Here is a 27,456-nt window from a genome sequence, read left to right as displayed (position 1 = left end):
AGGCTTTCACTCTTAATGGAACTTAAATCAATTTGATGTTTCTTCCACTTGTATAGTATTAATCTCCCTGTCTTGATTCCTTCCTCTTGGATGAAAACCATCGCATAAAGAGATCCCAGAAGCAAAACCATGAAATACATTATAGCTATCAGCTTCTACTTCCTAGAATTATGAGTAAAAATACATTGCAGACATAAATCTTGTTTCCCCATCAGTGACAAGTGCAGTAATTTGTTTTCATGAGCCTGGATGAGGAAACATTTTTCTCCTTTGGGTGTAAATAATCTTTGGCAATATGTCATTGCATTACACACTATATTTCCATATTCATGGCATTTAGGCATGCTAGCAAATCTTTTAACTGCCTAATTGATTGTGTGTACTTGTGTGTGTGTTTTTTAACAGCTCCCTCAGTAGTTCCCATAATGCACCAAGTGAGCTCAACGAGCCGCAGTTTCTCGCTGTCATGGCCACCGCCCGAACAGCCCAACGGAATTATCCTCGACTATGAGATACGATACTATGACAAGGTAAAGTGGGATGATAAATGTGTGTGTGTGTCTTTGTGTGTGTGTCTGTGTGTTTTTTTTTTTTGTTGTTAACATCACAGCCAGCAATCCATTAGAGTAGATAAAACAGGCGAATCAATATCAACTACACCTAAGTCATTTATTATCAGGACTGTTGATGAAGAGCAGCTGTTACAAGAAGTCACAACAGTTCATTAGTTATAAACGGATGCTGGATAAATTAACCTATCAAATTAGGTCAGTTTGTGCACTGAACCCACAACCATCAGGTGATTGAATAAAGAAGGTATTTCGATGAAAAGAGTGATACCAGTCCCATACGTGTCTGTTAAATATGAAGCAACAGCAGACAGGTTAGCTTAGCTTAGCATAAAGACTGGACACAGGGGGAAACAGCAAGCCTGGCTCCGTCAACAGGTAACAAGAAATCGGCCTCCCACTATGTCTATAGCTGCCTAATTAACATGGTGTGTCTCATTGTTTAATCCATGCAAAAACTAAAGTCCAGTCATCATCATAAGGTTGCCAGGCAACCAGCGGAGACTTCAGAAAGTCGATGCTCCTGGCAAAGCAATGCTGGCCCATAAAACCACCACTTGTTGTTGTTAGACTTCAATTTTTGTATCATATCATGTGTTAATTAGTACGTCTAAGAGATGCTAGTAGGCAGATTTATTACCCCTGGACAGAGCCACTCTACCTGTTACCCCCTGCTTCCAGTGTTTGTGATAAGCCAAGCTAACTGTCTCCAGGCTTCAGCTTCACAATGAATCTACAGACATGAGAGAGGTTATTATCATCCCATCAAACTCAAAGAAAAGAAAGCCAATATGCATATTTCCTTAACTGTCAAGCTATGCCTTTACAAGAACTATAAAAAAAAATCACAATGTTAAAGGATTTGAAAAGGTCATGAAGTTAATAAGGGCAACCTAGACCATCCAAAATTTAAATAAAAAGCTCTAGATCAAAGAGGACAAAGAACCACTGTTCAAAGGTTAAATAACGGCCTCAATGAAATAATCCCAATTTGAAAATAATAATATACACAACCATAATGGTACAGTACTGGACATGTAATTTTATGTTTTGTTTCTGCTTAACACAATATGTGCAGGGGTTTTCCTACTTTTCACAGGGTGCTTCCCTCTGAAACACCTGTCACACAATCAGCGGTACATGTTGCAAGACATTTCTCCAGTTATTTGACCAATTAACGAAAATAATGACTCACATACCACTGTTAAAATAATGTACACACAAAACTTACATTACAACTATATCACTAAAAATAAAAAAGATTCAAGATTAGGATGATGATTCAAGATAGTGTCTTCTATATTATTATTATTATTATTATTATTATTATTAATTTCCTGTCACTTAACATGTCAACCACTGATTGATTATTACTTCAGTGCCTGGAATATGTTAAATGCTGCTGTAGGAAGAAACCTCTCACCATATTTATTTTATATTAGATTTATTATTCCTGCATTGATTTATTTTCTCTCTCGTGTGCTAAATGTATATTAATGAGTTCAGTTCATGTGTCTTCTCTCATACGATATTATTTCCTAATAAGTCAGAATCGATCTGAGAGCAACAGTGTGTATTTCATGGTGCCTATAGTCACACTGACAGGGTTTTACAGTGATGGATCTTTATTCCAGCACACATAAATAGTTGATAGTAGTCATGCAGCAAAAATGAGCATCCATTTATTAAATCTAGCTTCCGTGAGCTGTTGTCAAATGAACACTACATCACCTCGACTAAATTGTAAAAGAAAGGTTTATTGATTTATTGGATCTAATAAAGCTGTGTATGTTTCTTTCATGAGCAACTGATGAAGTAGTTTCATAAGTCATAACACACAATATGGAATCAATTGAATAAGACTGATTAAGTAACCCACTAAAGAAACACTTATGGGTCTCATGCAGTCTACTCTTCAGTTTAATCACAAAACAGCAACTCAAAAAATTATAAATACATTATTGGACAGTGACGTAGACATTTAAATTTAAACAAAAATTATCCAGAAGTTGAAATAACATATTTTATAGCTGTTTTACAGGAATGTAGTAATAATGATAATGTTCTTACAGTTCTGATGCAGTTTTTCACTGTAGTCTCTGGATGGTGATGGTTGCACATATTCCAAAGTCTGTGTGGAGAATTGTTAAAGTATTTGTGAACTGCAGCCACCAATATTGTGGTAGATTCAGGTGGCTTCATTTCTCTCTATGGACCTCAGTATGTGCCAAAGGTCAACACAAGCTACTGGTTCTACATAGTTACCTCTATCTTTAAAGGGCATAGTCTTTTCCTCACAGAGAGATAGACTCAGTGAGTAGACTCACAGACAGCAGGACATCTTTCCGGGAAACCATCCATTCAACCAGGCCCAGATGCTGAGGATCTGCAGATGTACTGACAAACAGGAAAAGTGCTTGATGAGAAGTGCCATTATGTACTCTAACCAAAGTCTTTGGAAATTATCTTTATCCTTCTCACTCTGGACAATTCTGTTAAGAATGGGAGGAAGCCCAAATCTCAAGAAGCACGATGCAATGGGTACTTCTACGTTCTCCATCTGTCCAACCTCTCTTTTGCACTGCTTATCCAGTGCAAGGTCAAGGTAATCCACACGTCCCTCTCATGAACAACATCTTCTAGCTCCTTCTGAGGGAAGTGTTCCCATGCCAGATGAGATATCTAGGGTCTCCATCCAGTTGGATATGCCTAGAAAATCTTGAAAGAGAGGCACCCAGGAGGCTTCCTCATCAGATGCCTGTGCCACCTCAACTGGTCCTTTTCGGTACGATGGAGCAGCTGCTCTACTGTGAGCCCAGCCACCTTATGAAGGAAACTTATTTTGCTTATATCTGTGATCTCATTCTTTCAGTCGCTACTCAAAGCTCATGATCATAGGTGAGGGTTGGAACATAAAGCAACTGGTAAATTGAGAGCTTTACCCTCAGGCTCAGCCCCCTCTTCACCACAGCGGCCTGGTACAATGCCCACACTACTGTTGCCCCTTCTGAGAGTCACTACTTTGTTGTGGTGAAGGAGTTTGTGGATTCCCGTGACCCTGAATTCACAGACCCAGAATTAAACAGTAACATCCCAGCTGCAGTACCTCAGGGAGGCACGTGTACCCCCCTCCTGGAGCCAGACCTGGTGAGGGAAATTCAGCGGGAAACGTCTGGTGGCTGCCACCACGTGAGCCCACCACTCACAGAGACAGACGTTGGTGAACTGCAGTTCACTGTATTTTGTGTTGAAGCTTTTCAGATTTGAAGAAAGATGGAAGACAGGTCATGCTGCCCAACAGTGTTATTGACCTTTGTGAAAGTGCTGTTTTCTCTTGTTTTCAGTGTTTTGCAAAAGAAAATAAAGTGTGAATGTGGTTTTAAAAAAATGTCAAGTGTTAGAAATGTTAAAAAATGTTTTTGCTATGTATGTCAACATCTTGAGAGCACTAGAAGATCTTTCTATCACCCTGGCTGAATCTCTCAAAGACAAGAAGACTAAAGCACCCATTTATCTGCCAGTGGTTGCTATGAAATCAAAGCTCCTTCCGCTCCACTCTGCGAGGCTGTCTGACTGAAGCAATCAAGCCTCCAGCTGTTCTGTGGTGGACAAGGTCTTAACCTGTATGAACCAGGGCACCAAGGCACAAAACACTTCACTGCCAGAGTTCAATGATCAAACTAGCCTGCATACGGAAAGCCAAACCTGGGGCACCAATGAGGGCCTCTGATTTAGAGGTGAAACATTCAAGACCTGATTGCTTTCCCATCAAAGACTCCTGCTCTAGGAAAGGAAAAGCTCAAAGAAAGGACAAATTGTGGCAGCATATCTTGTCTTCTTTGTAATTCAGTCAATGGAAAGCAGTGCCTTTTTGAGACTCAAAGTTAAATTAAAAGCATATCTATCACCCAAAGCTAAACTTAAGAATATCCTCATCTTTTCTCAAGCTGAGCCAACAGCTGCAAAAACAGATAGACTTTCACTGCAGTCGGATTAAAGACAAAGAGCAAAGCACCTACAAGGGATTGTGTGAGATATACCAAAAAGAACAACATGCCTCCTCATCCACAGCCCACATTTGATTCATTGCCATCTTCTTATCCTTTTTTTTTACAAAACTGAAGAAAATAGTTTTTGGCATTTTTTTGGGATCCCACAGCAACTCTCTGTACTCATTTTTTTTCTTTTTAATACATACTGTCAGTGCGTTGGTGCTTCCATAACTCACTTAAACTCTCAGCTACAAACAGAACTACAAACTTTAAATGCTAGACTCTTGTCAACTCTCTTTCTTATCTATTCTCTTTGATGAAAACACTCAGGCACAGTCCTAAAGTCCGTGACTCCAGAGGGCTTGCTCACAGTTTCCAATTTTCCAGAACAACACAATATATGACTGTAATTTTACTGTGCTGCACAAGAGGAAGGGAGAATGTGTGTTTGTGTGAGTCATTTTTATTGTTGGGGTTATTATTGCTACTTTGAAAGTTCCTGGTGACAGTGTGTACTAAGTATTCACATGTAAATTCTAGGTTAATACAGCAGTAACACGACCATTCATCAGGACACAAGTAATTGAACTATTACACCAAAGTATGTCTTCCGACCTGTTTGCTGATGCTTTTGATGAATTGCATTCAACTTTTAACGAAATTAATGAATAATTTATGTGTGCTGGTATATGCAGTAATTATGCACAGTATAACCTTGGTATCCTGCAAGAATATACTTTTAATGAGATTATGTAAAGTCTTCCTCACATTCCCGTCTTACTCTCACATTTTGAAATGCTACTAAAAATGATCAACACATGCAGATCCAGTGTCTAATGTCCAATTTAATGGAGGCTGGGCCATAACTATCCTCATTACCGATTTCATTTCATGAAATATGATTTGAAGAGATCTTCCAGTGCTCACTGAGTGTGATTCCTCTCCAATTAGTGAAGTTCATTATGCCTTTATAAGAATGTGGTACCTGAAAGCATTTCAGCTGTTGAAACATTTGCACATTCTTCTGTGCAGAACTCTCTATAGTTCACATTAACTGTTGATTGTTCTCACCAGAAAAACAGCACTATTTGTATCTGCTAAAGTGCCTAGAACTATTTTCTAGAATGATGTTTACCTTTTCCTGACAGGTAACCTTTTGTTGTCATGCTAAACTTGAGTCTCCTCTTGGAAGCAAAGGTTGAAGTAGTTTGCCTGCCGCAAAACCTCTTAGGAAGGAGTTCAAGTGGAAGGTTGGCTATACAAAGTGTCTGACATTGTCACTGGAAGCCATGGGTCACATCTGGTCTTTAACACTGGCTCCTTTTAACCATTGACCCTCTTTACCTGATGTCAGCAATAGAGGTAGCAGATCAGAAAATGCTCAAATGAAACACTCATTTTAGAGGACGGTGAAAATGACCTGTTTTGTTGTTGTGGTGTGAGTGCTTGTTAGAATTATCACTCATACTAAAATAGCTGCTGGAGCATAAAAATTATAAATGTCTTGAGCAAACACACAGGATTGGAATATTAGACAAACCTAGTGATAAAAGCTGTCTGGAGTCCAGACTGGAGAATTAACAACATTGTAAATCACATTTTTAGAGTGCCTTATGACGTTTTATCAGCCAGACTATACGTGAAAATAGCAAAGTTAAGAAATATACTTTAGTCCTAATGACTGGCACTAGCAGCACAGTGTCACCACTCATGACAATGCCATACTTTTTATACACAGCAGTTAGTTGAAAACTGCATTTAAGAAATATTCTGTTCATGCTGGAGAGGCTGGTTGAGTCTCGTCCAACCTTCCCGCCACAACAGTTCAGTACAGACAAAATACTACTGGGCATTGCTCTAAATATTTTAAGAAACTAATTGAGAAGGTTCAGCAATAATTGAAAAAAGCAAAAGATATTACAGGGGTGTAATATCTTACAACAATACAAGTATTCCTCATGAGGTGGCGTGTCGCATCTGGGGGTTGGAGTGCTGCTCAGCTCCCCTATTTCCCAAGGTTTTGGTAACAGCGAAGTTCCAGGGAAAGCACACAAAGAAAGAAAGTTGAGAATCTGCCTCAGAGAGAGCAATTAGAGTGAGTCAAGGACAGAATGAGAAGTAGTGCACTCGCTGGGAGATGTACTGTAGCTGCAGTCTGACAGTCACAGATAAAACCCTTACTTTGTCAAAATCAGGGCAGCGACTTTACTGTAAGTCGGCCTTATTTGCTGCAGCCTTTACTTTAACATTATTTAACATGGAAGCCAATTAAGACTCAGAGTCAAAAGCTGACAGTTTGTTCTTTCTTTGTTTCCTCTTTTCATTCTTCTTCCTTGACACATATCTTAAGAAGGGAGAAATAATGTATTTTAACTGATGACAAGCCAGCCACATAAAGTGACTAATTTTAGCTCATAGCATCAAGTGAAGAAAGTCCTCAGGGAGCAGTTTGATAAGCCCGGAGAGAGAGATGACAGATTTTTTCTTACCAGACAGCTGCACTGTATCTCCTTTTCTGGTACTTTGTCATTTCTCCACCTTCTTTCCCTCCATTTTCTCTTCCATCCCTCCCTTACCTCCTCCTACCCTCTTAGCCACTCTATAGATAATGAGGTTTTAATGTAGTAAATTTGATATGGCACAGGGAGGCAGGATTTTTCCCCACTACTTATCTCTGGCTACCAGACCTTCCCAGATGGGCTGTCCCCTAACCTCTCCACTGTGTCAAGCGTAGAGCCAACCCCCCCCACACACCTCTCCAAATCCAAACCCCACCCCCGACACAATACCCCCATTTCTGTGGCCACTTCCAAATATAACCCTTCTCTCCCTGCTTCAAATGCTGTAGATTCTACAGTTGCCCATATGTCTTGTCTTTATTATCACAGTAGTATTACTCTTTGGTCATATTGCAGTATATGTACACACACTAAAATTAGAGGGTTCAATGATGCTAAATAGACCAAGCTAGGTCCACAGGAATGAACAAACTAATAAATGACACAGGGCATCCTATATAAAAATAGTTAAAAATAGCCAGAAGCAAAAAGGGGTTTAAGATGGACTAGAGGGAAATATCTGTTGCAAAGAATAATAACGGTAACAGTAATAAAAGCTCAATCATCTTCAACCCCTTTTCATTTATGTGCATGTCCTTCTCTGATAACTATCCATCTCTCTAATCTCCCCCCCAGCCCTCACTTTCTTCACCACCCTCACCCTCCTAAACTCTCCTCATCACCATCATCATCTCTCTTCCCTTTTCTCTTAGCCCTGCCGTTGAACCCTCCAAACCCCTCCACCCCCCTCATCCACACGGCATGACCCCCCCCCCACCCCCCACCCCCCACCCCCTTTCATGCCATCATCACACCATGTCTGTCATTCTCTCCGGACCGTTTCAATTTTGCCACAGTAAAAACCTTTTTTTATCTGAAAGAAACGGGTGACAGGAGGCGCAGAAGGAGGGCAGAGAAAGATAGTGGCGAAAGGTTGTAGCCTATAGGGTTTATAAGATGGACCTGATAGGTCTGATTCCTAATCCACCTCAGGAGGAGGACTGTGGGGAGAGAGCACCAAATGCTCAGGTAGACCTGTCTCTGTGGACAGTGGCTAATTAACTGCATTGTCACTCATATTTGCAGGGGAAAGCAGGAATGAATGGGTCAAAGAGGATAGGAAAGAGGTGGAAAACAAAGCAAGAAGGAGGAGGAAAGAGGTGGTGATACATGAGACTCAGGGAAGAGACATATGAAGAAGGTGGTGGTGGTGGACAATATAAATGATGACTGGAAGGTACATGGGAAGAGGTGTAAGAGAGAGGAGTCAGATTTAAGGTGAAGGAGACACATGAGGTAAACACAAGGCTTTTTTGTAAGGCTGACTGACTTTCTAATTGGGTTGTTTAAGGGTCAGTTCACCTAAATTATAAAAATATGTTATTCAACCCTATGTGTCTTGGTTGCAGATAGGTTGGTTTTATGTGCTGATGTTTTAAATATGAACTCTATAATAATACAGTGGGATTGTCAGGGTGCTTGTGCTTCTCATAAAACAAAAAAATGACGTTTATAAAATTTAACGGCTACATGTCTTTTCATGTCTTTTCACTGGTGATGACCCAGTAACTCTGGATAATCCACAGAGGTTGTTTTTGACTAGCTTTCATGCAGCCCGCTGCACTTTGATGAATCGTACTTTCAATTAAATCACCAGAGGAGACTGGACAGTGTTTCTGCAAAGACTGTTCTGCTTCATTAGTTTCTGGACCCAAACGCATACACAGAGACAGAGGCAGTGAGGGTAAAGTGGGGTTCACATGAGGATTAAGGGGAATGGTTCCGGTGATGGAGATGGCTGGCAGGCAGAGGCAGAGGGCAGACAGGCAGATGCGAGAGGAGGCAGGCTGGCAAGCTGAAGCGGCGTGGGCAGATGAAGAGACACAACAGAAAAGAGGGCGCAGGGACTGAATTCTGAACATAGGGAAACACAGTTAGTAGATAACTACCATGGGGGCTTGTACTGCTGGGTGTGGTTACAGGCACAACAGAGGGGTGCTGAGCACTACTTGCTTTTTATTTTGGACTGAAGTTACTCTGCACAGGCCAGTTCACCCAAATTTCAAAAAAAGCTTTTGAGATATGCCAGTTTTGAAACTTCTATCCAACCCCAATAAAATGATAGAATATCATAATAATAGTAATAATAGCAGTAGTTACAAAGTGCTGCACAGAGCAAAGTGCGCCAAAAGATTGAAAGAAAATAAAATGTAGGCTGAAATATTAAAACACAGCAAAGCAAAACAAAACTAACAAACAGACAAAAACCCTCAAAATACAGGCTCAATAATTATAAAATAAGATCAACACACTAAATGACAGAGGTTTTAGTGTTAACATGAAATTGTTTGTCTGTACGTAAGTGTGTCTTCAGAGTTGACTGGAGGGTTCAGACTGAATTGGTGAGCCTGAATTCCTCTGGCAGAGTCGGGGGGTTTGAGAGTGAAGGCCCTGTCACCTCTAGTTACCAGTCATGATCTAGGAACAGCCAGGAGATTGTGGCCAGAGAACCTCAGACTGCGATTGGGCTCATATGGAGTGAAATGTAATTTTTGCCAAGAGCCCCGTTCAGTCTTTTATGTTGCTGGTGAAATTTTTAAAACAATTCTGAAATGAATGTGTAGACAGTGAAGAGAAGCCAAGATAGAGGTGATGTGATCACATTCCCCTGAATGAGTTAAACCAGCTGCAGAGGAAAGTGTCTTCAGCTCAAGCAGAAGTGAATGGAGTTACAGTAGTGAAAGATAAAAGCCTGAATGACTTCATTTGGTGATATTTCTTTGGTAAAGAAAGAAGGACTGTGCAGTTTTCTAAACTTGAGCATAAAAACCAAGGTCGGAGTCAGACAGCACTCTTAGATTTTTAGCAATAGGTTTTAAACACATACTGATGGACCACCAAATTTATTGTGGAGCGACTTGATGTCTCTCAGATTTGCTCTCATTAAACTGGAGGAAATTGCTGGACATCCAATACTCATTGAGGCAGTTTATAAGGTTACTTACGCTGCTGGTTTGTGTACATATAACTGAGTGTCGTCTGCATAGAAGTGGAAATGTATTTTATATTTACAAATAATGTGTATGTGCAATTATACTGCTTGACACACTGAAAAACATTCACAACCGGTTTTCATAGTGAGTAGAAAGTAGGTCCAATCGTAAAGTCTGTGGACTATCCAGAATATTTCTGCAAAGATTGTGTTTTGGGGTGGAGGCCAATATCTCAATATGGAATCAATATCAAAATCTTGTTATTTAGGTGAAGTGACCCTTTAAGGTGTGAACAGTCAGATAGAGACAGACAGATCATTCAAGTGTGAGGAGCATGGGAACAAAATGTAGTTGAAGGGATATGAAGTGTTCTTTTTTTTTAATGAAAAAAGATAAAGAATAGAGATAGAGCATGGTGTGACAAAGATTGAATTGAAACTCAAGATGCTGCAGTTACTCAGTCCTGCCAGGGTGTCTGTGGTGTCACAGTTTGAAAATAACAAATGTCTCAGTTTGGACTGCAAGTTAAGAGGGATTAATCTTTTGTCAGCTGAAAGCCAAAACTAAGGATTGAATTTAGTCTCCTTTAGTCTTTGACTGAAACAGTATTATAGTCTGTCTTGGACCACTGTGAAACATCCATCTCTCACTGTACTTTCCCTGCAGTCCCAGTCGTCAGTACTGAACAGTTCAGTAGTCCTGAGCGAGACGACCAATGTGGTTCTGGAGGGACTGAGGCCCGGGACTGGCTACGTGGTCCAGGTGAGGGCCCGTACCGTGGCCGGCTACGGCGCCTACAGCAAGGAGATGCTCTTCCAAACACTCACTGATGGTAAGTGGGTGATGGTTGCCTGCAGTGTGTGGAGGTGTGTGTGGGCAGGTGGGGTTTTTATGGTGGAGAGGAATGTGAGTGTAGGAGCGAGAGAGGGAATGTGAGAGGCTGAGCTAGAGTGAAAATCTGGCTGTAAGGTAAATAAATTGTGCACTACTTTGTGTGTGTGTCTACTTGCAGTCATGTAAAATGAGCCTCGTAAACAATATTTTATGTGTGTGTTAGAGAGTGAAACTGCTAGGTGTATATTCTTCCTTCAAGAAATGCTCAGTTGTGTTTATGGGAAAGCACTTAAAAATATGAAAATAATACTGCTCCTCTCACTTTGTGTGTGTGTGTGTGTGTGTGTGGTTTATGTGTGTGTTGCTGCAGATGAGTACAAGTCAGAGCTGGGACAGCAGCTCTCCCTGATTGCAGGATCTTTAGTGGGAGGAGTATGTATCGTCTCATTGGTAGCTATTGCCATAATCTGTTCCAGGTAACATGCATACACACACGCACACACACACACACACACACACACACACAGACACACACACACACACACACACAGACACACACAGACACACACACACACACACACACACACACACACACACACTTAAACACATCCCGCATCTTTTACAAATACACCCAAGCATCCACACCAGACCTGTTTATAATGGTCAATATGGGTCACTTTCTAATCAGGGAATGTATCATGGTTTGTTTAGATTTAATAAATGGATAAAAATCTGATAAAAATCACATTATTTACAGTGCAAACACTATAACATCGAGTAAAACCATTTGTTTTTAGAAAAAAATTCACCATCTGATAGTATTCCCCAGCAGAGTGAGTTTTGCCAGCTGTTTGCCCCCTCGTCCTGTTACAGGTCAGGTTAGACCCCCGCACACCTGCTGTCACAAGATTGACGGTAAATCAGGGGAATTCATTTATAGATCACATTTAAAAACAACAAACACTGAACAAATTGCTTTACAGAAAGATTAAATTATGGGATCATTTGATTCATGATTACATTTAAACAAAAACACAGACATAAATAAAATTATTTAGGTGAGTTAATAAAGCCATACCTGGATAAAATCATAAAAGCTGCAGCATTGTGCAGAGTACTTAGGTCATGTGATGGTAACTGAGTAAACTCAGCTGAGGAAAACTGTGACATGCATTTGAAAACCAGTGAGTTGACTTTGAGTTCGAAGTTTATTTTATGAAACCACTGTTTCCAATGGCAAGAATAAACTTTCAGGTTTACCATTCATTGTTTTCACATAATTTTGAGGGAGCTTGGGAGCTTAAGAACAATAGTGACATAGCTCTGGCACATTTCTTTTATTTGATTGAAGAGTTTTAAAGTGGAGTTGCACTCTGAAATGCCTGAAGTTTCTGTAACCCCAAGACCTCCCAGAAATAGCAAGCGACAAGCTGTCTCTCCTGTGTGGCATATAGGGTGTCTTTTGGGAAGATCAGTTGACATATTAAAATATTACAGAGTGCATTTCTTTGGTTCCAGCCTCAGATGAAAGCGGGAAACAGGAGCTGACAACATAGAACAGTAACAAGTCACCCAGTGCTAATGAATTCCTGACAGACTTTTCCTTTCTCTCAAGCAGACTTTTCTCTGACATTCAGGAAGACTATTTATTTTATCTCAGCCAAGCTGAGGAGCAGACAACCAATTAGCATTTTATTCTCACAACATTTCATACTCTTGTTTATCATTTCTGTTCTCATGCTACCTTTCCCCTAAAATCTCTCCATCTTTGTTTTTGTGTAGGAGAAGGCAGCTGAAGGAGAGCATTTACGGTGACAAGCTGCCGCAGTACAACAATGGAGGTGGTACGACTGACAACACTTCTGCTGCACTTATTTATATATGAAATAAAACCCAACATCATACACATTTACATCCACCATCATTTAAAACAATGTTTTCTTGTTTATTTTTTCTCATTTTCTCTTCAGAGGTGACTCTGAGGCCTGACATGTTCAGTGGTCAAACCCCCACTGTGACCTTTCCCACCCTGTCTGAGGGTCACAGTTCACCAGGGGTCAAGATCTACATCGACCCCTTCACCTACGAGGACCCCAATGAGGCTGTGCGGGAGTTTGCCAAGGAAATTGACCCCTCCTGTGTCAAAATAGAGGAAGTCATCGGATCAGGTAGAGATTTTGATAGACCTAGTCTCCTGAACCCTCTGGCTCACCCTCCCTCTCTCTTGTGTTGTTTCAGTAAACTGTCAGAAGAAAAACTCAACAAACGCCTCAAATGAAAATCCTTGATTATTTCAATATGTGTCAAATATTAGTGTGCATTCATTCTGTTTGCGCAAGAGCTTTGGTTGAAGAGTAAGAAGAAAAAAAAAACCACAGGCCTTGCTCATATCTACTATTAACTGCTCCAAACATTTTAAAAGTAAACCTTGGTTTCCTAAATGAGAACAACTGTCAAATGAAACAGAAGATACTCTACAGTAAAATACTCAATTTCTTCAGCTGACAAACTTTTGTGTCAATGAGAAAGATCTGGAAACGTGCAATGCCAATTTATTATTTTGCTTTATTTTTTTTCCTTTGAAGTCAGGGGAGATGTTTTATTCATGCTGAGAACTTTCACAGGAATAAATTAAAACTGTCCTCATGCATTCTCTTTGGCTATCTGAGCTCTCACTGTAAAAATGCTGTGTGATGTTTGGATGTGAAACGGCGTCCCAGAGCTCCCTCTGAAATATTAGGGTGTGGGAGTGGAGGTTTTTGCGTTGCAGCTGTTGGATGGAAAAAAAGGTGGAAACAAACAAAAAACTTAACATTTGCTAAGTATCTTATTTTACCACTGATCCCTGAATGCTGATCTTTATTGTGCACAAAACATAATGAAATAGATTAAACATATAATGTAAATAAGGGATCAGAGCCTGGTATTGAACGGGTCTCAGTGCTAAATTATCAAAGGTCATCGTATCGATAAGCTCTGATAAGCCAAAACTTATCTTGCATATTTTGTCTCATCAACCCCATTTCTGATTGAGACTTTCTCCTATGATGTATTTTTGCTTTTCCCAACAGAGATCTGTCTCCCAGAGCCCGTTTGTGCAAGGGCCGAGCAGCTCTCTCTCGCAGACACAAACACAAACACACAGAGACCCTGCTATTAGTGACAATGGCAAAGTGAAATATCCAGCGAAAGTCCATCACATACAAGCAGAGAAATGCACAGTTTTTAACCGTCTAGCTCGTAGTTCATCCGTCGTTGCCCCAGTTGTGTTATTTTGTGCTAGCAACCTGGAGCCCACACAAGGAGTTAACTCAACTACACAAGCATGAGTTAATGATGGAAAATAACCACTGGTGATTTGTTAGAAATAATGCTAATGCACGTTGCTTCTCGAGAATGCTAATTTATATATAGTAGATATAAATAAATCAAGTAGTGCCGCCATTAAAATCTTAGCAATAGCCATCCCTAGTAAAAAAACATCCATTTAAACCACACAAACAGGTTCACTGTGTGCATGAAATCAGGGATACATCCAGCTATCAGTCACATCCTTGAGCAATAACTCTTTTGCAGGTTTTAACGTTTAAGATTAGTGATATTTGTCCACCACCTCAGACCGCTTTAGATGAAGGAATGTTTTTACCTCCGATGTTAAACCTCTGATAACACAACTTGTTTTCTTTGAACCAAAACCAATCAAACCCAAATGGCCATGGAGCTCAGGGTGAAAAGGGTCATGAACCAGATTCAGACCTTCACCGCTGCGAGTGTGTGCTCGGGGCTTTGGTCTGTTGAGCCACCCTGAGAGGCTTTTCGTAATCCCTCCGTTTCTCGCTTTATTTCTCTCTGGGGAAGGTTTCTCACCTCAGCCAGAGGTGACAGAGGAGGGATGAAAACGACCAGCAGGGAGGGGAAAATATGACCCGGGGTTATATGAGATCTGGCCGGACTTTGAGCTCTTAAACATTTGAATCTCTCCCATTCTGCTGCGATGAAAAAGAGAAGATGAAAATGCTCTCTCTCTTTCTCTCTCTGACTTCATCATCCTGTGTTTCTTTTTGTCTTTCTTTGATTATTTCCGCCATCTCCATCTCTCTCCGTGATTCAGCCCCTCTGGAGTCTCAGAGTTTGTTTGCGTATAGAGAAATGCTAAAACAAACAACCAGGAGGGGGGAAGCAGAACAACAGACTGAGGAGGGAAGATAAAAGAAGAAAGCACCCTAAGGAGATAATAAAAATATCTCACCTTACTCTCTCTTCCTCTCCCTCTGTGATAACACCTATCTCTTTTCTTTCCTTTCCTTATTACTATCACTCCCAGTGTAAGAAATTTTCTTCATAAAAAGCTCCTTTGACTGAAGATCAGTGCTGTAACACTTGAAGTTACAATAGAAATGAGCATTAATATCTCACCTGACAGGCCAGTTAATCCATTTAATATATTAATGTAGATTCAAGACAAGATTTTAGAGCAAAAACCAATGAATATTTCTTCTAAAGCTCCTTCCTCTCCTTGACCACCTCTCTTTTAGAAAGACAGGAAGTGATATGTCATCTTGTCTCATTTCCATTCTTCACTCTTTCACTTCTGCACCCCCATCTCTCCTTCCTTCCCACATCCTCTCCTTCTTATTTTGCTCTCCATCCTTCTCTCCTTCTACAAGTTTACAGCACTGACAGTAGATAGTTTTTAATGAGCAGTGAGATGTGGAGCAGAGATCACAGTGAGACAGGGCGACACAGCCTGTCATCCAATTCCCATCACTCATCCATTATTCACACACTGATTTTTATCTCTGGGATGAGGACTTTTATTTTGAAGTGATATTCAATTTTCATGTCCCCAAGCAGCATATGGCTGCATTTATTTTGACAAAAGACATACGTGTCTCCATAGAAAGGAGGGTTTTCTCGACAGTGTACAGTTTCACTGAGGTTGTGCAGTTCATATTCTTAACATTGTAACCGAGCACAAAAAAAACAATTCACAGATCAACACAGTAACAGCATAAAGTAAGCAGTAACGAGAGGCACATGAATAATAGACTGTAATCTCTTTTAGCTTTTACTTTAAAGTTTTTTACATCCACAAAACTTTTCATGTGCACGTCAAGTGAGAAAAAAGCAGAGGTGGAAAGTAACTAAAAGTAATTACTGGTAATAAATTACTGTTCTTACAGTATGTACACTTTACTTAAATATTTCCATTTTGTACCTCTTTACACCTCCACATTTGAGAAGGAAATGTTGTACTTTTTAGTCCACTGCATTATATAGTACTGCTTTATGGAACACTGAAATGGTTATTAAATAAGATGTTACAAAAATAGAGAAAATATCAATTAAAGGGGCACAGCACCAGTTATAAACATGAAGATCAGTGTGCCCATACCGAGGCCTGTGAAAACACAGTGATAAAAGGAGCCATCAGAAGTGCTTGTCAGATCAAATAGCTCCGGAAACCATCTGTGACCATTGCATTTCCGACGACAGATTAGTGGAAGCTGGGTCCAACCATTTCAGTAGCTTTCTGAAACTGACAGTCTGACATTCATCACTACCTGATGCTGTGATTGGCCAGCTGTGCGGAGGTGAGAAATGTGTCAGGGTTTGTCAAGCTTTCATTTTTCATTATTGACACAATTTTCTTTCAGTTTTCTTTCACTTTTCATGTGAAAATCTAAGTGCAACGCTGTGAATGTCTTCGAGGAGAGGCTGCCCCGTTATTCCCATTTTTAAATGATATCGCAAACTCCTCCTATTGATTAAGTCCGACTTTTCAGTGTGGCTGCTTCAGAGCAACTATAAACTCTTTGGAATTTGTGCAAGCTAGCTTTTCCTTCTGAGACTCTGGAGGTGATTTTTGAAATATATTTGCAATAAGAGAGGGTCTAAAAAAAAACAGTTGCAATATTGAAATCGTAGGCTAGGTCTAGGTAAGTCTTGGACTCTGCTGCTTGAATTTTTACTTTTCTTTTTAATTTAATCATCTCAGACTTATGTCATGACCAAAGTCTTACCTCTAATGCTAATTATCCTTCCTAGTTGGGAAATAAACTGGCATCCTGTGTGACCACAGTGACTTCAGCTCAATAAATTGATGCTACAAGGCAAATAAACAGTAAGAAATTGCTTTAGCATGGAAAACAAATTAAACCATAGGCTGGGATTGAACCTTGGAACTTTGTGCTACAGCCTCTGTATCCACAAGGGCACCAAGCCGCCTTTGTTTAAAACAAGAGATGACGTTGACAGTTAAGATGTGATGTGCAAAGCCTTCGAAATAATAACAGCACCATCCCTTTAATCTAATTTTCCACCTTTGGTACACCGCCCTGTATCATCCCTGAGAGGGGTTCTCGAGTGGATTCAATTTTTGTTGTTCTTTGTGTCTGCTAAACCATTAATGTGCCCCCGAGCAAAGCCCTTGACCTCAGTCTGCACCTACAGAGCTGCTCAGAGGCCATCAGTATGAGACTGAGGGTGCAGAGGGCGGCTCCCAGGACCGAGAGTGTGTTTATATGGGTAACACGCCTTGCCCCTCACACTGCTCCCCGAATCAGCTGCTGCAAATAACAATATGCTCTTTCTTGTTTGATTGATGGGAGATGTTAATCATGAATGGTACCCAAATGGTATGAACTTCAGCCCATCTGATTTCACAGCTAACCCATTTTACACCATAAAATGTGATTAAAAGGTAATTATTTATTAGCCCCTTGTTATGTGATAATTTATTGAAGGGTTCATGATTCAAGGATGCATTAAAAAACACCATCCCCAGCAATGCACTTGTTTTAGCTGCTGAGTCACTTCCTGTTTTCTAAAGAGCCTTAGATGTATACTGAACCTTGAAATTAGACAGAATGCTTTAATTCCAAGCCCCTTTTTTCTCCTTCTTCAGGTGAGTTTGGGGAGGTGTACAAAGGCCGCCTGAAGCCTGTTGGGAAAAAAGAAATTCCTGTGGCCATCAAGACCCTGAAGGTGGGCTACTCCGAGAGGCAGAGAAGGGACTTCCTGTCCGAGGCGTCAATCATGGGCCAGTTTGACCAACCAAACATCATCAGGCTGGAGGGGGTGGTCACCAAGAGCAGGCCCACGATGATCATCACAGAGTTCATGGAGAACGGAGCTCTTGACTCGTTTCTCCGGGTAAATAACACACACATACTGTCCACACAGACGCATGCAGATGTAATTCCATGAAACTGAATGAAATACTCAACAGTAGCATGAGATGAGTTTTGAGAAATGATCCCAGGCCCATCAAATATTATGTTTCCTAGCTGGGCTGTAAAACTTCAGCTGTTTGACAGTTCATTTATGACCGTAGAAACCTCAGTTGACTGTCTCAACTTGCTTATTATGGATCTTTATCACATGGTGGTATCTGGTTATTTAGATGTTCTTCATGTTCCTCTGTCGTTCTATGAGTTCTCATTCATGTTAAAATTGAAGTTGTCCAAACAGTCTCAACTTAAAGCCCCTGAAATCTTCTATTAGATTAAATTTTCATGACTAAATGAGGAAGAGTCAAAGGTAAGAAAATAAAACTTTGAATTTCAGCTTCAAACCGGTGAGAAGATCACAGAGGGAAAAAGTGAAACAAGCAGAACTTTAGCTAATATGATCCCATCGCTGATAGAGAAGAAGATGATTGAGAAAATGTGTCTTCAGGGCCTTTAAGGTCCATTTACTCGCTTATTTTGGAACTTTAAATTATATCACACGGTCCTCATCAGAAGATAGAGCCGTGAGATTCGTCAACATTATTAGAACAAGCTACTGGATTTTTTAAACTGTACAATTTGGAACTAATTTAACTATGTTATGTGACTTTTTAATACTCCTTAGCAGAGGAAGGACAGGTTTGATTTTACACACAGGATCATTCTCAGTGGGGCCAGACCCTCTTGTTGCTAAAGATAGTTCTTTATGACTCTGGCTGTGTGTTTGAGGTCGTTGTCGAGTTGCAGAAAGAATTTGGGACTGATCGGATCGTTCTGTGTGATGGATGGGGATCGAAAAAAGTTTGCACAGTTACGTTTGGTCAAAAGTCACATGTAATCCAAACACATAAATAGTCACACAGTGCAGAGGAACAGATGAACAGTGGAGGACTGGGAGTTTTTGGAGAAAGAGACACAAGGACAGAAACAAGCTTCTGCTCTCTCTTTCCTCCTCTCTTTTTCCTTCCTGTGCTCCTTCCTCCTCATCCTGCCAGCCTGTCTGCCCATCAGTATGTCCGTCTCTTTGATCCTGCCCTCCTTTCGAGGCGCCTCTAAAAACAGAAAGCGAAACACTTTGATGTTCGGTTCTCACAGCGTGACCCCTTTTGACTCAAATCATCCGCTGACTCATACACGCACACAAACACAATGATCGATCTCTCTGGTGTTGCTGTCCTAGCGTGACCATCTTGCAGGCACAAGACCCAGAGGATCAATGCGCGTGTGTGTTTGTGTGCACCTAAAAGAAGTTTTGCCTTCAGAGGATTAGGCTAGAGGAGCATCAAAGGCACAGTTTGATGCACAAAGTGAATTAAAAGACACACACACACCTTTAACTGCAACTATGTCAGCAGGGATGTCAGTGATGTTTATAGAAGACAGAGACAGTCTGGCCCAAAGGTGAAAGAGTGAAATCGCAAAAAGGCAAAAATGTTTTTGGCTCATAACAACAACTGACCTCCAGCTCTTCAAAATATGTGGTTTTTGTGTTGATTTTTAATATACAGCTGAGGAATTTCATGTTTGCTTGTACACATTCAGGATATATTTGCAAAAATTAAGATTAAAGCAATGGCATAATAAAAGAAATGATTTTCACACCTCTCCTATTAACCTGATTTATACATGACAAGGCATTATTGCGATTATGTCATATGGCATATCACATATATCTTTGGGACAGCGAAAGCCCATCGGCCAACATTATCCAAGACTCTGATGCAGAATCGGTCCTCGTTTAATTACTTTACCTTTATAACATCCCTGATTAACTGAGCTATTCTCCAAAGGGAAAAACAACATAATTAACTCCAACTTTCTTAACTCCATAAGCATGATTTAAAGCTTTAAACTTTTCTAAAGCACAGGTTGACCAGCTTCATGCTATTCAAAGTGATGTCATAATGACTTATTACCTCGTATCTCTGTAGACCTGCAGCACAAAGTAATGCTCAAATTAAGTGACTGAGCTTTACCTGTATTCATGTTCTGAACAGCCTGTTAACGGAGGTGCACCATAAGGAGAGGCAAACCAGGAAAATGCTTGGGGCCCCCAATGGCCCCTCATATTGGCACATTTTGCAATGATGACTGTGAACCCCTTTAAACCTCCCATAAAGACACTGCATCATTTCATGTTGTACTCTGATTGGTTGGTTTGTAGACATGACAGCAGTCACACTGTAAATTTCGGACTCTGTCTGAATTTTTTCTTTGGTGTTAAAACTTCAAATCTTTATATATTTTAGCCCAATTAAGAATTTTATTTACTGAATGTCTGAACCCTAAATTATCAGAGAAAAAAGCCAGGCAAATTTCAACCACTCCTTTGTCCAGTGAAGAGTGTTGGCGAATCATAGATTTTTAAAGTTTTTTTGTACTGGTTTTAATCCCCTGGTGCATTTGTTATGGCGAGGAGAACACCTCTGCAGATAGTATGGCTGCCGGTAAAAACCTCCTGAACATCTGGTTCTTAAGTTATCACAGAAACAACTGAAACCAAGGCAGCAATCACATATCTGCTTTGTTCAGTGTGTTTAATAGTTATGACCAGGTCTGTTTGTTTTGGAGAGGAGGAGACCTCTGTGGATAATTTGGCCCCTGGTAAAAAAAATTAGGAATTCAAACCGGGAGAACCTTACAGCAGTGGAGGAGACAACTACCATGATACCAGCCCAACAACGTCTTTTTTTGTGCATTCTTTTGATTGAGAGATCATGTGTGGCAGAACTTACATACTGTTCATTTACAGTAACATAAACTAAAAATAAAGCGCCGTAAAAAACTAAATTGAGAATTGAATCGTAAAAAATGTTAAGTTGAAGTTAAACTGTGAAAATCACAGTTTCCATAGCAATAGAAATTAGTGTGTTTAAATATGATTCTTCTTCACCCTAATCACACTACAGTCACATTTTGTTCTCTTGAGTCTCAAAAACATTGTTCGTCATGACATTTTCTGTCAAATGCTGACACGTCTTTCACATGTCTGACGTTCTCTAAATAACTAAAGTCTGATAATGGAAAATAACAATAATCCTGTCACGGTTCATGATTTTGCAGCAGAATGATGGGCAGTTCCCAGTGATCCAGCTGGTTGGTATGCTGAGGGGCATCGCGTCTGGAATGAGGTACACACACACACACACACACACACACACACACACTCCATTTTATTATAAAGATTAAGAACAAGCTTTTTGAATGTTCAGTGATTGTTATGAGAAGTTAGATTTCTTTGAAACAACAGCAACTCTATGAGAGACTTCATGTGGTGACAGACATCAGCAGCTTGTGATGAACTGCCTCCACATCCTGCAAACTCTTCCTCTCACACACACATACATACTGATACATGCACACATGGGAGGGAAAAAAAACCAAAAAAAAAAAAAAAAAAACTGTATGGTAATCCAAGCTGCTTAGTCAAGTTAACAAGGCCAATTTATAGGCTTGGCATCTTAAAACACTGCTCTCACACACACACACACACACACACACACACACTAACACACAATTTAGATCCTATCTGTGTTTTATTGCAGGTATCTGGCTGTGATAACACACAGACATGTTCATGTACACAAACGTTAAATCCCATACCTTCTTTATCTAAGGTAACCGGCAGTGATAATACACACATACAGTGACACGGACACACACACATACACACACACACACACACTAAATCCCATTACCTTTTTATAGTAGCCCAGGTAGCTGGCAGCAGATAACACACTCACACAATAAATCCTGCTGATGTTCCAGGTACCTTGCGGAGATGAGTTATGTTCACCGGGACCTGGCAGCTCGGAACATCTTGGTTAACAGTAACCTGGTGTGTAAGGTGTCTGACTTTGGCTTATCACGATATCTGGAGGAGGACACATCTGACCCCACCTACACCAGCTCACTGGTAAGGACACACACAAACACACACAGGACAGGCAAGCTCAAATAAATGTACATTCAAAGAGGACACACATATGCCGCAGTCCCACTGTGGCCAACAGATGGCAAACTGCCTGCTACCTGTTGTCATGGTAATTTTAATAACCAGGAGGTTTCACTCACATTCATAGAAACAACACTGAAAGTCCACAGCCATGCTAGCAGCCCTGTGAAGCTGTAATGCTTACTACTAATTAGAAAATTAAATTGCTGAATGGACGAAAAATTGACAACTTTGCAAATGTTAGATCCTTACGACTAGTTCGACATTAAAACACAAACTTTGTCCTGATGGTGTCTGTAAATGGACGCTGCTCTGATTGTCAGACTCAGTTCTTCATTATCAGGCTCACCTTTCATCGTGTGCTTCATCAGCCTCAGCTGTACTTAGGCTCATCTGTGCATTGAGCTGAATGCTAATGTTAGAACGTGAACACGTGCACAGTTGGGGACATTAATCTTTATCTATAGCTGATGAGGCTGAAAACCCACTGGAAGCAAACAAATGTTGGAAAACCACGTCTCTCTTGTCCCTGTGGGTTTGTCGGTGCTCACAAGCTCACAAACACTTGTTTTTGGATCTCTGGTCTTAGAGGCAAGGGACATACGAAAGAGGATGTTTTCAAATTCTGACCCCTCCTCCTTCATGCTATCCCACATTATATGATTCCCTCTTGTCCTGTAGACAATTAGTTGGGCCATTCTTCACTCAGTCAGTCAGTCATTACTTTTAGAGATATGCTGTTATGAACTTAAGTGTTGGATAAATGGACACTTTGAACTCATGGTGGCACTGTATAAAAAGTCAGAGGACCATTGCGGTCATTAAGGGGCCAGTGTACTCCGTCAGATCAGCTTGATGGATGGTTGAATAGCTTCAGAAACCTCCCTCCTCCCCACGTTTCTGACATTGCTTTGGAGGCAAACTGTGTCAAACCAGTTCTGTGATTTTCCAAAACTGACAATCCAGCATTCACACCCACTTCACACCTTTACCTGCCAGCTGTGAGGTGCTGAGAAATGAGGGTTTGAACTTCTCTTTCTTTTTTTCCCATTGTTGACACAGATATTTCATCTGCCCCTGCTCTATAACAGCTGGCCTTCAAAATTCTGATCTAGTATAATCCGTCACAGTAGGAGATTTAATGGAAATCCATCCGGTTGTTGTTGATATATTTCACTTGGATAAAAGTGTTGGGGGAAAAAAGCATAAGTAGTCATAAGTATTTCTTATCATCTTAAAAGTGTAAAAGAGTTAGAGTTTACAGAGGTAATAGCTGTGGCCCAATTCAGGGGCGGCATCCTTCATCAACTGTGTACTCTGAAGGCTGAACCAAAATAAAGGATTTTTTTGAGCAATACTTACAATCCTTGGGCTTTCTGTAGGTGCAGTTTGCTTTCATTACCGTCGCGCAATGAAACTTGGGAAAGGATCCACCCGTTGGATCCTTCGCTGCACAGGAAAAGAAGGCCGCGGTTTCTCTGCCACATTTAAAGGAGCCTTCTGAAAATGGGACAGCCTGGTCACACCGCTGTGACGCAATCAGTGTTCAAATGCAGCCTCCGAAGCATGTGGACCCTGAACTGGGACACAGCTATTGTATTCCTACGAGACTCAAGCTCAGCCAAACATGTAGCAATAGCTTCCATTCTCCTGGACAAAATCAGCAGTCACGAGAACAATATTTCTGTTTAGTCGCTGCTTTGTCTTCATTGGAAAAGACACGAACAAATGTAGAGGAACAGTATGTATGTGGAACAGATGTGTGATATCCATCTCGCTACACTATCAAACATCTGCTGTGTCTTCTCTCTCTCTCTCTCTCGCTCTCTCTCTCTCTCTAAGTTTATCTTTTTCATACTGAAAACTGTATATGATGCTACAGCGTGATGCCAGACAGCTGTGTACACATTGTTTGGACTCAGTCACACACATTTCTCATCACTCTGTCTGGTAACGACTGTGATGACCGTTACATTAACAGTCAGTCTTTACCTTGATATTTATGACATGCTATGGCAGATATACAGGCTGCCCAAAGCCACTGTTTAGTACTGTGTGATGAATGTTTAAGTGTGCACATCAATCGAAAGGCTATCAAGAAAAAAAAAAATTCTTTCATTTCTTTCTTTTCCTTTCTTCTCTTCTTCTCTCTTTCTTTCTCTCAGGGTGGTAAAATCCCAGTGCGGTGGACGGCTCCGGAGGCAATCGCCTACAGGAAGTTCACATCGGCGTCGGATGTCTGGAGTTATGGGATCGTCACCTGGGAGGTGATGTCATACGGAGAGAGACCTTACTGGGACATGAGCAACCAAGATGTAAGTCACCACCTGCTTGTATGTGCGTGCGTGCGTGCGTGCGTGCGTGCGTGCGTGCGCGTGCGTGTGTGTGAGAAAGAGACAGAGATAAAGAAAGAGAATTTGTCTCGTGTTCTCATTGATGTCTGTGTCTGTATAAAATCATGTACGTTCACCCATTTTTTATATCCATACGCATTCAGGGGAGAGAGAGAGAGAGAGAGAGAGAGAGAGAGAGAGAGAGAGAGAGAGAGAGAGAGAGAGAGAGTGTGAGTGTGTGTGTGTGAGTGTGAGTGTGTGTGTGTGTGTGTGTGTGTGTGTGTGTGTGTGTGTGTGTTTGGGCTGGGGGTGTGATTATTTGTTTCCTTTGCCGTCTCACACAGCAGGGTTTCTGCATGCCGAGCAAAACACACGGAAAATGAGGACATCAATTTAGATGTCACAGAAATGTTTGTTCCCGGAGACATCAGACCAAGAGGCGTCAGAATTTTGTTTGCCAGCTGATCTCTTCTTCAGGGAATTTCATATTGTCTTGACAACTTTATTCCAATTACCTACACAGTATGATCAGTCTGCTGCAGCGTTTCTATATATTTTTATTTTATGCCAGCATCACATTAATGTTAGTTGTTTTTTTTTTTTTTTGTTTTTTTAATGATCAGCAATTTTTTCTGTCAAAAAAAGAACTGTACAATTCTCTGCTCTTCTTGTGTTAACATAATATAAAAACCACTCTCTCATCCTTTCCTTAGGCTGAGTATTCAATTTTACTGTTTAAACCTAAAGGGGATCACGAACACTACATGAAAAAGGAGGTTCCAGAAGATTGGATTGCTGACATTTTTATTTTTAGGTTTCTATTTCCGAGAAGAAATGTGATACACAGATTATAGTTAGTTTTGGCACTAAACCCCACTTCAAAGCACTGAGGCTCTAAATCCCAATTCTTGCTTTCCGAAACTATATATCTAATGGCTCTGACACAGAGTAGCCTGGGATTTTTACAAGCTTATAGTTTGTCGTGAGTTTAAACTTTAAAATAAATTTTGTTGTTGCAGAAAATTTGCCAAAGTACTTCTGAGTTACTTGAGTTGTGTTCATCACCTGGAAAGTAGGTGTTTCTGTCTTGTTTCTCCCAGTAAAACCGCATTTTCAGACCACAGCTTCCACTCCAGCAATGTTTAACCTGCTTTAGACCTCATTGTCTTAGATGCGAAGTCTTCTCTATCTAGTTAGCCTTCACACTGATGAGGAGTTAATCAGTGATGAAATCCGCTTTCAGTTACGAGACAGAAACACATTTTCGCCTAATAAAAGTAAATCAGTTCCTCATTTTCGTCTGTGAGGAGCCATTTCCCTGTCTAGCATTTAGATCACCTTAACCATCTCTTTCCCCTTATTTCACACTTTCCACCGTCTCTTCCCTACCCCCTGCTGTCTCTCCTCATCTCCTCCCTTGCAGCCTCACCCCTCATTCCCCCATGGTTGCTCCCGAGAAATAGAGGCAGTCTATGCAGCAGTAATGACAGGGATTCAGTTTAATGACAGAGACAGTTTTATAATGGCGCAGATAGTGTATAATGATGGAGAAAGCGTGTGTTACTGCTATAGCTAACGAGGGTCTGTTGGGGCATTAACTATGCATGAACCTCACACCCTAAACTCACACATACTACACACACATACACCTCAACCACACACATGCTGGCAGACACACGTAAAAAGGCACACACACCCAATTTCAAAGAACATGGAACGGTGAAATTGTCAGCGGAGCCGCCACAGGTGCTGTGTTCGACATGAATTAATCATGAAAGAGACCTGTGATGTTTCACTACACTCGCTGCTATTGTGATTGACAGCAGTGCTTAGAGAGAATTTATGTGGCACAAAGCCTGAGAAGTGTGTCGGGGTCAAGTAGAGTTCACTCAGCGAGCAGACAAATCCCCGGCGCTGCATTTACAGTAGAAGCGCAGCAACTCCCTCGGCTTATATAGGCTTACACATACGCTGGCTTGGTCTTGTAAGTTTAAATTTAAGAGAAGAAAGAAAAAAAAAACATGTTGAGGTTTTTTCTTTTTGTTGGCACTCCACCTTTCTTCAAAGGCACAATCTGTCATTAAAATGTGAAGAGAAACATAGCAGCAGCCCCAAAACTCAAAACACAGGACACAATGCATTTGGACTCAGAAAAGGTGGAGTTGAGACAAGGTCAACGATCAAAGCAAGACGAGCTGTACAAGTCCAGGGGGGTAAAAAAAAGGCAAGCAGAAGTCCAAAAAGGAAAAAGGCAGAGGTTGTAAACTGTGGCAGGAAAACAAGACAAAAGGCTGGAATGCTTTGGCAGGAAGGCATCATGAAAAACCTGACGGCACCACGGCTAAAGAGACGGTAAACCAGGGAGGATAATGAGGGAATGAGGAGCAGGTGTGCAGGTGAATGTGGAGGTCAGGTGATGGGGGAAGGGAAGGGTCTCAAATGATAGCAAATGTTGGCGAGAGACTAAAAACAGCTGCAGAAAATTCAGGTTTCATTGACTTTTAGTACAAAACACGTTACATACAACAATGGAACATGGCAGGAAGTGCAACATAAATTACTGAAAAAAAGGTCATTTTAAATTTTAGCTTATCCGACTGTAATCATCAGTTTCAAGCAAAAGGACAACAATTAATTGATTGATCAAAAGAATATAAATTGTCATTATTCAGTGTTTTCTAATGTTTCATAGACCTGATGATTTCTCCTTTAATTGAGAATATAATCTGCAGATTCATCAGTAATGAAAATTGTTTTATCAGGCATTTTTTCATGATTTTCAAACACTTTATAGAAAAAAAAATCTGTTTTTCACAGAAATAATCTGCAGATTGATTGATCAATAGTGATAATGAATAATAATAGTTGCAGCCCCAACTAAAAAAAAAACAGTTCAACATTCACTTTCTTGTTGGCAATAAAGCAAACTTTACTTGTTCTTTCAACTGTTATTGGATGATTTAAACAGGACTTTGGCAAATACTTTTCCC

General features: G+C 40.6%; 1 protein-coding gene across 4 annotated transcripts in view; it reads left to right on the top strand.

Moving 5' to 3' along the window:
* The window catches only part of LOC139626183 (ephrin type-B receptor 1-like), an 88,558-nt gene that overhangs the window by 50,556 nt on the left and 10,546 nt on the right, over positions 1-27,456 (top strand). Inside the window, exons 9-18 of one of the 4 annotated variants that reach the window (XM_071486442.1) lie at positions 406-530; positions 10,779-10,944; positions 11,317-11,422; positions 12,729-12,790; positions 12,917-13,114; positions 17,854-18,101; positions 21,242-21,309; positions 21,947-22,094; positions 24,299-24,448; positions 24,814-27,089. In XM_071486442.1, the coding sequence (XP_071342543.1) occupies positions 406-530; positions 10,779-10,944; positions 11,317-11,422; positions 12,729-12,790; positions 12,917-13,114; positions 17,854-18,101; positions 21,242-21,309; positions 21,947-22,094; positions 24,299-24,448; positions 24,814-24,849 (1,307 nt within the window). In that variant the 3' untranslated portion in view covers positions 24,850-27,089. Of the gene's footprint in view, positions 1-405; positions 531-10,778; positions 10,945-11,316; positions 11,423-12,728; positions 12,791-12,916; positions 13,115-17,853; positions 18,102-21,241; positions 21,310-21,946; positions 22,095-24,298; positions 24,449-24,810; positions 27,090-27,456 lie in introns of those variants that run through there. The other 3 variants (XM_071486441.1, XM_071486440.1, XM_071486439.1) reach the window with 3 other exon arrangements.

Source organism: Trachinotus anak, unplaced genomic scaffold, assembly GCF_046630095.1.
Source record: "Trachinotus anak isolate AG129_WGS33_773 ecotype Australia unplaced genomic scaffold, CSIRO_AGI_Tana_v1 ptg000010l, whole genome shotgun sequence".
NCBI classification, from domain to species: Eukaryota; Metazoa; Chordata; class Actinopteri; order Carangiformes; family Carangidae; genus Trachinotus; species Trachinotus anak.
Note: the sequence above shows the minus strand (reverse complement) of the source record. Positions and strands in the feature narration are given on the sequence as shown.